Source organism: Larimichthys crocea, chromosome XXII (genome assembly GCF_000972845.2).
Source record: "Larimichthys crocea isolate SSNF chromosome XXII, L_crocea_2.0, whole genome shotgun sequence".
Taxonomy (NCBI): Eukaryota; Metazoa; Chordata; class Actinopteri; family Sciaenidae; genus Larimichthys; species Larimichthys crocea.
In genome coordinates this window covers 20,580,072-20,592,853 of record NC_040032.1, presented here as the reverse complement: position 1 = coordinate 20,592,853, position 12,782 = coordinate 20,580,072, and the positions used below count along the sequence as shown (strand labels likewise).

At 39.4% G+C, this 12,782-nt stretch overlaps 1 protein-coding gene across 2 annotated transcripts in view; it reads left to right on the top strand.

Annotated features, from left to right (window-relative positions):
• Positions 1–12,782, top strand: part of grk6 (G protein-coupled receptor kinase 6) — a 53,326-nt gene that overhangs the window by 17,262 nt on the left and 23,282 nt on the right. For both annotated transcript variants that reach the window (XM_027273321.1, XM_019263255.2), the window contains exons 3-5: positions 5,385–5,497; positions 10,908–10,985; positions 11,918–12,018. In XM_027273321.1, coding sequence (XP_027129122.1) covers positions 5,385–5,497; positions 10,908–10,985; positions 11,918–12,018 — 292 coding nt within the window. The remainder of the gene's footprint in view (positions 1–5,384; positions 5,498–10,907; positions 10,986–11,917; positions 12,019–12,782) is intronic.

The window sequence follows — 12,782 nt, the reverse complement described above, 5'->3', positions numbered from 1 at the left end:
TCATGTTTTTTAGAGGAGGATAATAGGTTTGCGTTCGATGTAAACAGGCCTTATAGCCTGTCAATTAGCACTAGAGTCACACCTGATGAGTTTCTTGTTGCTGCCCGCCGGATATCCAACTCCACTCAGTTTCTTTTCCTTCCATAGTTTTCATGACTTCTCTTTGCCCTTTTCTGTTTACTTTGCAGCAGGACGTAGAAAGTACATGTGGAGAGAAAGTAAGAGTCAAACACAGGAGAACAAATAGGGCGTAGCAGAGAGATAAGTAGAGCAGAAAAAACAGGAGAACCTGACCAGAACGAGGCATCACTTAATATCAGCCTCTGTGCCATCGATAGGAAATGACTCAGCAAAGTGAAACAATTACAAACTGCTGCTCCACCCGAGTCGTGCTCAATTACTGCACCAGACAGGGAGGGTCTCATGATAAGATGCTATTGGTTACATTTTTGAGAGTTGGACCCAGATGAGGGACTAAAATTCAGAACATCGCCACCAAAAACTTTCTCTCTCGCAGTTATTTGATAACTCCCCCAAACTTTTCAACCATTCCCAAATTGAATCTACATACAGTTTAACAACCTTTAACTTACTCTGGTCCACCATGGAAGGTGTTCAGCCACAGTGTTCATTGCCCTTTCCCTGACTGTCTGAAGAAGATTCTAAATTTGTCACTTTTTAGAAACAAAGGTGCTAAAAGGATTTAAAAGTGGCTAAATCCAGCAACTTGGCTCACTTAGACTTAATGCCAGTGCCACCTGAGAATTTAAATGTCATCATTTTATTTGTAATGATACATTTCTCTGCTGGTCCAGATTTGTGCCAAACTCTGTATCTTTGTGTCCCAGATGATATTACAAATCTTCTCCAGATGTAGGAAACAAAACTTTGTTTGTTTGAGACACCAAGAAATGTCAGATCGTCATGATTTTGCTTTTAGATATTTGCCTTTTCAAGCTTTACATACAGCTGAAGAGTGATAGAAATGTGGGGAGATAGAGATGGGGAATGACATGCAGCAAAGGGCCACAGGTCAGGACAAGGACTGAGCCTTCGTACATGGGGCAGATGCTCTACTGACTGAGCTAACCGACACCCACATCGTCATGATTTTAATAGTCCTTCCAGTGAAAATAAAAATTGTGATGACAACAAGACAAGACAGACTTTATGGTGGTGGATATAAAAAAGTTAACTACAACTAGCTGCCACCCATGTGGTACAATGACAACATATCGCAATTGTTGTAATAGACCCAGATCTGAGTAACTTGTAACACAGCACCTCGCAACCTGGAAGTTGTTCTCTGTGACTACTTCAAACTTGACCCTAGTGGCAGTGGAAACCTTAAACCTCCTGTCATGTTTACTGACAAACTCTTCACTGACCTGGGAATATCAGAAGCTACAACAAAGAAAACATTGACTGGTTGAAGCTTGAGAACTCCATAAATCAAATAAACAGTAAAATATTCAAAATGTCACATTGTTAATGCAAATGTGCTTGTTGCAAAACCAAACCAACAATCTTTCCTTTCATTACTTCCCAGCAACACACCGATTTGTTATTTTATAATCCCGTTGTTGTGGCTTGTCTTTACTTTCGAGTTTGGACTTGAATCGCTATCTGTAAATCTTGCAGAGATTCTGTGTTATATTAGCCGGAACTGTTTGCCTCGACTCGTAAGTCAGTTTGGTCTGATTGGATGGTACTGCAGATCATTTTGTTCTTTTCTTCTTCTCTGCTCCACCCTGAATCACATTTGTTTGTGCGTAAAGCTTCCTGAGTCGCTTTGCATCCACATGAGTCATAAATTCAAATCAGCATTTCCTTGGTGCATGTATTTTTCTTTAGTCCTGAAGCAAAGCTGAACACAAACCAGTCAACAGCAGATGTTATATATATTATATTATACGTGTGGTTTGTCAAGGCTACAAATAACCAGTGATTCAACAGCATTAAATAATATTCCATCATTTGTTAAAGACCTGAAATGTAGTTCAAGTGATTTCTTTTTCATGGTGTGTCTCTACATGTACTTTAACTTCTATCCTACCATTATTTTTTCAGTTAACTAGTTGTCCACAAAATATCAGCAAACATTGAAAAATGGCAATTACAAGTCCAAAGTGGCGTCTTTTAATGTCTGACCAACAGTCCAAAAGATCTTCAGTCTACTGGGAGGTTTCATCCAATTAATGGTAATTTTTGTCTTGCAATCGTCAACAAAACATTCAGTATCAGTAACACTGACCAGTAACACTGGTCTGTGGTGACCCAGTGATACTTCCAATAAGAGCAATAGTGGATCCATAAAGTCTGTTTCTAGAAGACCTTTTTCCAAAATAGTGTTTGAACGTCATTTTAACCTTCTGATCTAAATCTATCCACAGATAGCTTCCAACTGCACGCCTGGCTGTTTATTTTTTGCAGCTCATTTGCCTCTGCACCTTAACAGCACTGTTCCTGTGAATCAGACTCCATATGTATGCAAATATTATCATAAAATAGCCGTTGATAACAGCAGCTGTGTGTGCCGCTATTTGAATATTAAATTTGTTTCCTGTCACACTCAGACAGTCATATTTCTATTATTGTTGACTATTATTATTATCTATTATTATCGACTTGTTATCATCAGAGAAAACCAAATTTTCCCCCTGACCTTTTGGAGGATAATTAAAAGGTTAAAAACACATAAATGGATTCATGTCTGATGTCTGACACATATCTAGGATGGGAACTTTGTCAAACTACAAAACATGTAGTGCATTATCACAAGTTCTGCTTTTATTTGCCCCAAATATCAGGTACAGTCCAGGTATTTTTTTAGATGTTGCTCTTGATCCTGAACAGTTGTCACAGCACAACCAGGAAGCTACAAGAAACAGAAAAATACAGCGGTGTTTTACCACCCACTCTACTGTACGATAACCAAATCTTTGTGGGAAGCTTGTGAGGGGGGGTTCAGAGGGAGCTAAAATCAGCTGGAAGAAACAAGGACGTCAAAGTGTTTTTCAAAATAAGGAAGGAAAATATGACATTTTGTATTTAAAATAATGAATCGATTACTCAGGATAACAATGGGCAGGTTCAGTTCTCAGTTACATTGAACTCTTGAGAAGAGGAAGATACAAAAGATAGGAAAGAAACAATAAAAACGAGACTGAGAACTGACTCCCAGAGTAGGATCACACATACTATAGCATACAAGGACTTGCAGCCAAAGTAAGTGTGTCATATCAGATTTTCTAAAGAGCCAGAACAAATTTTTATCAAACTAATCAGCTGCTGTTCCCATGTACCAAACACAATATTTATTATAAAAACAAAATTGCTACAGGTTAGACTAAAAAAACATTTGTTAAACATTTTAAAAATGGCAAAATGATCAGATTGACCTTTTGACACGAACTTTAGCCCAACAGACTAATGAAGAATATAAGTGAGTAAACAATTTTAAACCTCACTCATTTATATAAAATTATATAAAATTCAGACTCAGTACAGTTGTAACGAACATGGAAATTAGCTATAAAGGCTAAACCGTTATTTGTACCAGGCTGTAAACATGTTTATTTCTGCTGTGAAGATGGACATTTAATAATATGATAAGTTAGGCGATAAGTGCCTGAGATAATAATAACACACGACATGACACGGCATCTTCCTTTATGATACTATTAATAATACTATTGGATCCTATTTGTTGGTATACCTTGTATGTGTGTGTCGTGTTCATTCTATAATTGGCACATCCGTTTTTTGCGTAACATACAATCTTACGCACTGGATCTTTAGATATATCAAATAAGAAAAAATAAATAAAAATAGAAACACTACCAATGACCAGTGTAGTACTAATACTGTAGTACTGTTGCTATGTAGCTATCAGTGTTTTCAGTTAAGCTAATATGCAGAGAAAGACCAAGATCAGGTAAAGCTGTTTATTGAGACTAGTGGGGATGGTTTCAACACAACTCCTAAAAGTGGATATGACTGAGGTGAGTGATCCAGAAGGGCTGGTGAAGGCACAGTGTGTGAGACGGTCCCCTGGTTGGTTTACCTTTTGTGTTGTGTCTTTAGTGCGGCAGGTGCCTGAGGGGCGGCATGATCACCTTAGTTGAAAGTAGCTGTGCTTGGTGACTTCCCGCTATATCGACCGCGCCTTCCTGGCCTTGACGCTCTCTCTCTTCTCTGCCGTGCATTGTTGCGTTGTTTTCTTTCAGACAACAATCTCTCACGACACGTTGCATACACACACTTTGACTGCTGACGTTACTGACAAAATCGGGGTTAGACAGACAGACAACGCAGGTTTCCAGTGAATCATTGGTGTGGACATAACATTGTTATCACAAGTCTGTGAAGTTGAACCAGTCTTCTATCCTGTGCAGGTTGATTGAATGATGGGAAACAGGCAGCACCTGAGGCCACACCCGGCAGCACACACAAACAGGGGAGGGGAAATGACAGGAAATACTGGGAAAGGAGGAGGCAAAAGCCTCTTTTATAGTACTAATGGATTGCCAAGACCAAATAAATAGGAGTGAAGGAGTTAAATAAATGTTTTAATTGGTTTGGTTGAGTGGTTTGTGGTAAGGTAAAAGCTTCTTTTACATTTTTGTTCCTAGGTTCTATCTTTAAAAGACTTGTTTTGTCTGACCAACAGTCTAAAACCTGAAAACATGAATTTTAAGATTTTATCAAATAGATTAAAGTGGGAAATCCTTTAACTTTAACCCCTACATGTTCAATCATCCCACAACGGGAAGATTCACTTATTATAGCACCTCAAATTATACAAAGTGGATAGTAAAAATACTAATAAATGAATAAATAGGGGCACCCTGGTGGATCAACTGGTACAAAAGGCTGAGTACTTCCTGCAGTGACCCTGTTCTGACTCCAGCCTGTGGTCTACAGACGTTTCCTTCGTTGTGTGTCAGTCCCACTCTCTCTCCTTTGCTTTCCTGTCTGTCTTTAGCTGCCCCCTCTCACAAGTTGAAAGCGAGCCTGAAGTGAGGTCATCAGGTAGATCTTAGATTCCCCATGATAACAGATGGCACGCGTGATTTGTACTGTCTTTTCTGCTCCCAGAATCCCTGCCTTCTTCTCACTTTGGCATGGATTTTGGGTCTTTCCACAGAGAGATGCCTAGTGATAACAGCTGTTCTCAAGTGTAATCACCTCACTTATTAAATACATGGTCTTTTACTGCTCATTTTCCTGAAAGGTCAATAAAGTAATATTATTCATCATCACAGTTCCTCCTGAGATAAAGAGGTGGCCGCCTCCACGATAACACACTGCCGAAAAATCTGGTAATTGATGTTTTATTTTGGACTGAAAGCTAACATCAGCGTCTCTCTGTGTGCCCATAGAGAAGGACTACAGCAGCCTCTGTGAGCGGCAGCCCATCGGACGGTTATTGTTCAGACAGTTCTGTGACACTCGACCTGAGCTCAGACGCTGCGTCAAGTTCCTGGATGCTGTGGTAAGAACAGTGTGTGTGTGGATGCTTGTCTTGTTCCTGGAAGTGTGTGTTTGGGTTGGAGAGTTTGAGAGTTTTCCATGAATACGAGTGCAGAAAGACAAAAGGAATGAAGAGTGTGTGTGTGTGTGTGTGTGTGTGTGTGTGTGTGTGTGTGTGTGTGTGTGTGTGTGCATGAATGACGTGGGGGTCTCAAGGACTTGTTTCTCTGTTCCCTGAAATTCTGCTCAGTTCTTGTTACATAAGGGAGGCATGTGTGTGTTTTCTTGTTTTGTTCACACCTCAAGATCATTGTTGGTTTGCGCTGTGGTGAGAAGGTGTCAGATAAAAAATGAAGACAAGGGTAAGAATAACAACACAAAAAATGTCAACTCAGAACAACTTGTCTGACAAATAAAAAATAAAGAAAAGACAAAGAAAATAATGTTATATCATGTAAGAGAACGTAGTCTCCCATAGAGTGTGGTGACTCTGGTTGTCGCCATCTTGGCAGTGCTTCTGCCGTCTCCTGTCTAATGTAAAAATCGGCAAAGACGTGGATCTTCGATGGACTTGAGGCCAATAAAAGTTATTTGTAATGGCACCCACCTGTCAACCAAAGCAGTATAACGTTAAGCCTAAATATAATTTGAACGGCTGAGTTATATTAAAAAATGAATCCTCAGTACAGTTGTCATGAACGGGGAAATTAGCTACAGTGACCAAAACTGTTTTTGTACCAGGATGTTAACATGTTTATTTCTGCTGTGAATCTGGACATTTTAACATGGGGATTAATGGAGACTGACTCATTTCTGGAGCCAGACTCAAGTGGACATTTACAATATGTCTCCTGACTTCAACGGCACATCAAAACATCACAATAGACGGGCTGTATATTCAGAAATAACACACCGTAGATTGCTGTAATTGACCAATCAAAATTGAGATTTCAACAAAATTATGTAATAAGTATAACTAGAGCCCAACCAATACCCCATATTATGGTGTAATTATCAATATATTGGCTGATGTTCTTGAAATATATATAAACATAAACATGTATTATTTGCAATAATCCCTCAAACATGGTCATCAAACACTAGATATGTAATAGAGGCAGGATATTTTACCGATACAGAGTTATCCGTCTGTCTCTACACTTAACTCTACATCACTTCTCTTCACTTCTCTTACCTTTAACCTGTTTATATTTTTGACTTTTGGACAGAACCTTATTAATAATTTATCGTTTTATACCATTTTATCTGAGCCAGATATGATGTCTGTCTTTACACCTAAATAACAAAATAGTCCTATGACCCATATACGAGTAAAAGGTGACTCATTTGAGAGTTTTCTGATCTGACATCAATGGTCACAGTCTGATGAAGTAGGCCAATGGCAGCCCTCCATGCCTCTCTGCAGATGAGGCATCCCCCTCTCTATAAACATCCCAAAGACAAATGGCTTTCAGTCTCTTTTCAGTTCTTTTGCTTAGCTGAAGTTCAGCCATCTCAGACTGTGTTGAGGTGCTCAGAGGATTTCTGCTCTGGAGGGCTATTTTATATTCATTGAGCAGAAATCTTAAAGACAGATTTCTAAATAACTAAAAAAAACTAGAGCTAATTGTGAGAAGATGCATTTTTTATGATTTGGGTAAAGTGATCCTTTAAAGTACTGTGTTTTTTAAAGTTGTTTTACAGGCAGCTGGAGGAAGTAAATTGTTGAGCTTGTTCTCATGTTGGGTCTTTGATGCAGGAAGTTTTAATTATACTCAACTGCCTCCAACACTTGAAGTTTGTAGTGAGATGGAGGAGGAGGAGGAAGTGGAGTTTAATATCTGTTTAATGAAATACAGGAACTGTTGACTTCTGGGAGCAAAGGAGAAAGAAGTGCGTCAGTGTGTCGCCTTTTTCTACCTCCCATGTTGTATCCATGATACACACTCACACACACACACACACACACACACACATACACACACACACACACTTTCTGTTGACCTCATCTGTCACAGTGAACGGCTCACTACTCGCTCTGCTCGCTTGAGGAATGTTTCAGTCACACTCTTGTTTTATTCACACTGTGTGTGTGTGTGTGTGTGTGTGTGTGTGTGTGTGTGCGTGTGCGTGTGGGTTTCCTCCTTCACTCTTATGGACACACAAACACTCAAACAGAAATAACAAAGAGGCGAAGTGTGGCTTTGAAGTTTCTTCTGCCTTATTTCCGTCTCATTACTACAAATGAACTCACACGCACAACAGACAGATGTGTGTGACTCATCACACCTTTGCTTCTTCTCTCTTACCGATTTAACAAAGGTGCAAACTTTGCAGTACCGCATCAAAGACAATGAAATCAGCTTGAGATACTGGAGGCCGTCATCATGACATTGGCACCAGTGATTCTTGGCTACTTGATGGACTTCTATATTTCGATTCTGAAGATGTTGATATTTTTTACTCATCAGGAAATAAGAGACAGACTAGACTTTTTTAAGGCTATGGCCCACCAGACTCCATTGACAAAACTAACAACTCACATAGAAACATAATTAAACACCCCAAAACCATCACTGTCTTTTTAACAACTACCAAACTCTGTGGATTGAGGGTTTATTTTAACCAAACCAAAGTTTGATGTGAAAATATTCAGTACAAAAACAAATGCGCCTGTCAAAGTATGTCCACTAAAAGTGCTTGTTTTTGCCACTGGCAGGCTTAGATTGTTAATTTCTGACATTATGGAAACACTATGGAAAGGATATATACAGAGACATACCTTTTTGTTTAACCAGAAACAGTTTAAGCGCTGTTGCTCTCCACCAGACTCAGAAACTGGTCATTTTACCTTGTACATCATTTTAACATCAAAACTTCAAATTGAACAGAAACAAAATAAAATTCACCAAAACCATCTTTGTCAGTCTTTCCGCTGTCTTTCACACAACCATCAACGCTGGTTTGGTTGAAATCAAATCAAGTTAGATGTGGAAGTATTTCCCAAACAGACTGCAGTGGCCAACAACGTAGCTAAACCTTGGGAGCAAATGTGCCAGAAAGCATCTCTGTCTCATTTCAACACTGAACGGGACAGAAACAAAATAAAACTCACCAAAAGCTCAGTCGGAATAAATCCTTAATTCATCAAGTTACCTTGATCGCAAATAGGCTGCAATGGTGACAATGTAATTCTAAAAGTACTTGTTTTTGCCGCTGACAGGCTCAGATGTGTCTGACAACATTATGGAAAGCATCTCTATAATTATACCTTTTTGTTTAACCAGAAACACACCAGAACAGAAGTTTCTATCGCTCACCACCAAGCAATCACCAGCACTAGTTTAGTCGAAGTAAACCTTTAATTAACCAACGTTGATGAGAAAGTTCATCCCATCGTCCCATTTAGAAATAATCTGCTATTATCACATAAATGTGTGCTCTATTTGCCTTCCTGTCTCTGATGTGTGAAGTTACATCACGTTAATTCACCAGTCAATCAATCAGTATGTGTTTGCTGTCAGGTGTGATGAGTGGAGAGGTTGATGAAGACCTCCATCTGTTTTTATGAAGGCAGCGAGGCTCCAGTCTGACCGACCAGCTCAGCCAAACTGCTTTACAGCTTTCAGTCGTCCAGCGGATACGACTCACATATAGAGCAATTATGTCCCCCCCTCCCCACAACCGCTTCCCGTCTTCTCTGAGAACTCTACGAGAGGACGAGCTAGAGAAGGAAAATGAGATTTGAACCGTCTCCACTGTCACTTAGCATTAGTTTACAGGCTCTCGCTGTGAGAGGGTAGAGGAAGCACTTTGGAGTTTTCCAGTCAGACTCATTTTACTGTAAGTCATTCAGAGGGATGGCTTGATGTGAGGAGGAATAGATACAATCAGTTCGTGTACTGCAGGGTGTGGAACAGGCCTCCCCAAACTCGTCAATTAAATCTTAAATTGGGTTTTCTGAAGTCGCGGCCTCGAGAGGTTTCAGTGGACAAACAGAGCGCTGGTGGTGCAGATGAGCAATCATTCAATATTATTAGTTATTGACCAGCAGCGCAGTCATTATATCATCATGATGATATGATCAGATTGTGTCACTGATGTACAAAATGTCAAATAGTCCAAATGGATGGTTACAGGCTAATTAAAAACTAACTAAGCAAGTCATAGAGGTTTCTGTTTACTGATTTAATGCACAACCTGTTATGAACATTGTTTCTTCTGCAATTTTTGCAAGTTTTTACACATATTTGGTGTAAAAATAACCATTTTAAAGACTTAAATGGATAAAAGTTGTCAAAAATCCTCTGAGATACTGATTAAGACACCAAGACCTTGAGGAACAACACAGAAAATTATTGCTGTGATTTTGTCAAAAAAAAATTATCGAAATCTTTTGACATTTGGAGATGTAATTTGACATTTTGGAGTAAGAATGTCATATTTTGGCATCTGGATGGCATGCACTTCTCTTGTATAAATTGCTCTTTATCGTAAATATCTCTAGGAAAGCCATCCATCTTCTGAACGCCCTTGTCTGTGGTTGTACAGTTTCATGAGGCTGGTATCTAGCCCCCTTCCTGACAAGGTAACATGCCATGGTTGGTATCAATGGATGCATTAGGTCTTCTAGTTTCATGTGATACCAGTAGCTTCAGTAGCGTTGTATTGGCCAACACATTGCTGTCTGTGGGGAGCGGAAGAGGTTAATAATATAGCTCAGCTTGAGCCAGTAATGCCAGCAGAAACAGAACAGTTTGTGTCAGCCAGCAAGCTAGATCCACTGTGTATGCCAAAGGAGGGGATGCTCACACAGGAGGCGGTGCTGTTTGCATCAGCTCCCCATTGACCAGACAAATTTGATTGGCTTGTTGAAGCACATGCCTCCTGATACATGGAATAAAAAGAAAAAAGGGGAGGAGATGGTATTTTCTTATGCACTTGTTAATTTTTAAAAGGTGACAAACATGACCTTTTAAATAAATCTGTTTTGTAAATCTACTTCCCTGATGGTTAATCTCCATTGTTGTGAAAATGCTACCACTGCACAAGCAACAGGTTCATATTATTATTAACCTGTAATCTGCTTTACATTCATGTTCAGTCTTGATCGGTTGGTTTAACTTAACTTCAACTATATCTGCGTCACACATTGTCGTGATTTACTGTATCAAGACCCAAAGTGTTCAGCATTAGGTAAATAATGGATAAATAAAAATGTACAACCATTAAGTCATGAAATTTTGCAATAAATATTGAAAAACTCTTCATTGAATCCTACTGAGTGTTTATTCTTGTTTATTTCAGCTTGTTTCATTTGTTACATTTGGGACCCACAGTAAACTTCCTTCAAGGGTGATTCTGAAACCAGGATATGGGCCAAAGTCGATGGTCACCTCTGGTTAATGTGGTCTTGATGTGTTTCTCTGCAGGCGGAATACGAAGTGACTCCAGATGAGAAGAGGAAGGAGTGCGGTCAGGAACTCGTCGAAAAATACTTCAACCCAAAGGTAGCTGCTGCTTTGACTTCTATGTTTCTCTGCAGAAAAAAAAGCTATTAATAAAAGTCTTAATTTCAAGACCATCATAGATTTTGGCAGTAGCTGTCAGTTTTTAAAGGTTACACTGACAGCTTTGCATGTTTAAGCCATTTACTACCAAATGGCACAAGAGCATCTCAGATCAAAACAAATAAGGTTCTGCAGCCAACCAGACTCCAATGACAAAACATAATAATTTTACTTTGCAGATCGTAAAACAGAACTGTCTGACATCACACAGTGCTGATGTCTGTCATAATGGTGGTTCTTGGAGAGACAAATATTTTCTGAGGTTGTATGTGGCGTAAAAATTTTGAGAAATCCAGGTATAAATAATGTATAGAAGTACAACACAATTAAGTGATGCATTCATATACATATAAAGTATTATTTATCCCGACAATACGAAAGGGAATCATGCTAAAAAAAATCCAGAGTGGAATAGCTCAATTTAATTTTTAACAACAGAGCTTACTTTATACTTTACAGAGTGTTCATGAATGCACCACGGGAATGTGATTTATTATGACCTGACAGGAATCTCTGAAGTTAGAAATCTAATCTAAACCACTGGAATCGTCCTTTGAAGATTAACGTTTTACAGTGATACTGCACAGTACATAAATACAAAAATTCAGCCTTCATGTCTGCAGTCGCGAGCAGGCTTAAGTTTCTCCCTGTTCTTCCTGATAACTCGTCCTCTGTGTGCTTCAGACTCACCGCTTCTGTCTGTATCTGAAACAAGTCTGAACTCGCCGGAGTGCTGAGAACAATCATCTTCCTGCGCTGTTTTAAACCTAGTTCATCTGGCTTTCCTCTCTGAGTTTACTGTCAGAGTTGAGTCACTGTGTTTACCTGGACTTCTTCTTTTCTTTTTTTTCCTTTTTTTTTTTGCGGTGCAGTCGGAGGACCACGTGCCTGAGGTGGAGGAGGCCATGATGGCTCCATGCGCTGAGAGGTTACAGCAGGAGGCCTGCAAAGAGCTCTTCAAGGACTGTACCAAGTAAGATCACAGGGGTCCCATCTGTGCTTGTTTATTTTGGTCCATTATTTTGTTATTTTTTCAGACAAGGAATGGGACACATAGCTTGGTCAAAGCCTTCATGTTTTGAAGTCTTTAAGGCTTTGGAGAAGTCCTGAAGTTTTTCAGGCTTTTCAGGGGCGGAAATGAAATAAACGTAGTCTTTCCACTAACCCAATAATCAGATTACCATGATAATACAGTGGTATGTGCGGGAAATTACATATGAGATGTGTGCAAACCAAAGCAAGTGCTACCAAATTTAACTCTAACTGATTGAATTGTGGCAACAAACCAGATCTGTTCCATTTGCCATGAAACACAAAGGATTACCGTGATCAGTGTTAGCTCTTTTCACAGATTATCTAAACCCTCATCTCTGTGAATGTCTGTCTGTTTTGCATAGTTAAAAAGAAATCCTGTGTGATCGCACAATCAGGCATTGAAAAAAAATTAAAACCCTGCAGAAGACTTTTTGTAGGGAACGCTGATCTGAATGTCGGCTCTGTCTCTGCTTCGGATTCTTGGCAGAATCTCAAGTCTTTCAAGTCACAGGGCTCAAGTCCAAGTGACTCAAGTCGTTGTGACTTTATTTGATGAGTTGTTGTTGTTAAAGTCAACCAAGTTGCACGTTTGTTGGCGAGTCTGAAGCCCAGGGCAACTTAAAGGGTAAGTTTAGGTTACCTGAAGTGGAGTTCTATGAGGTACTGATCCATAGTCAGTAAAAAGTGGCCACGGGCAAAAAC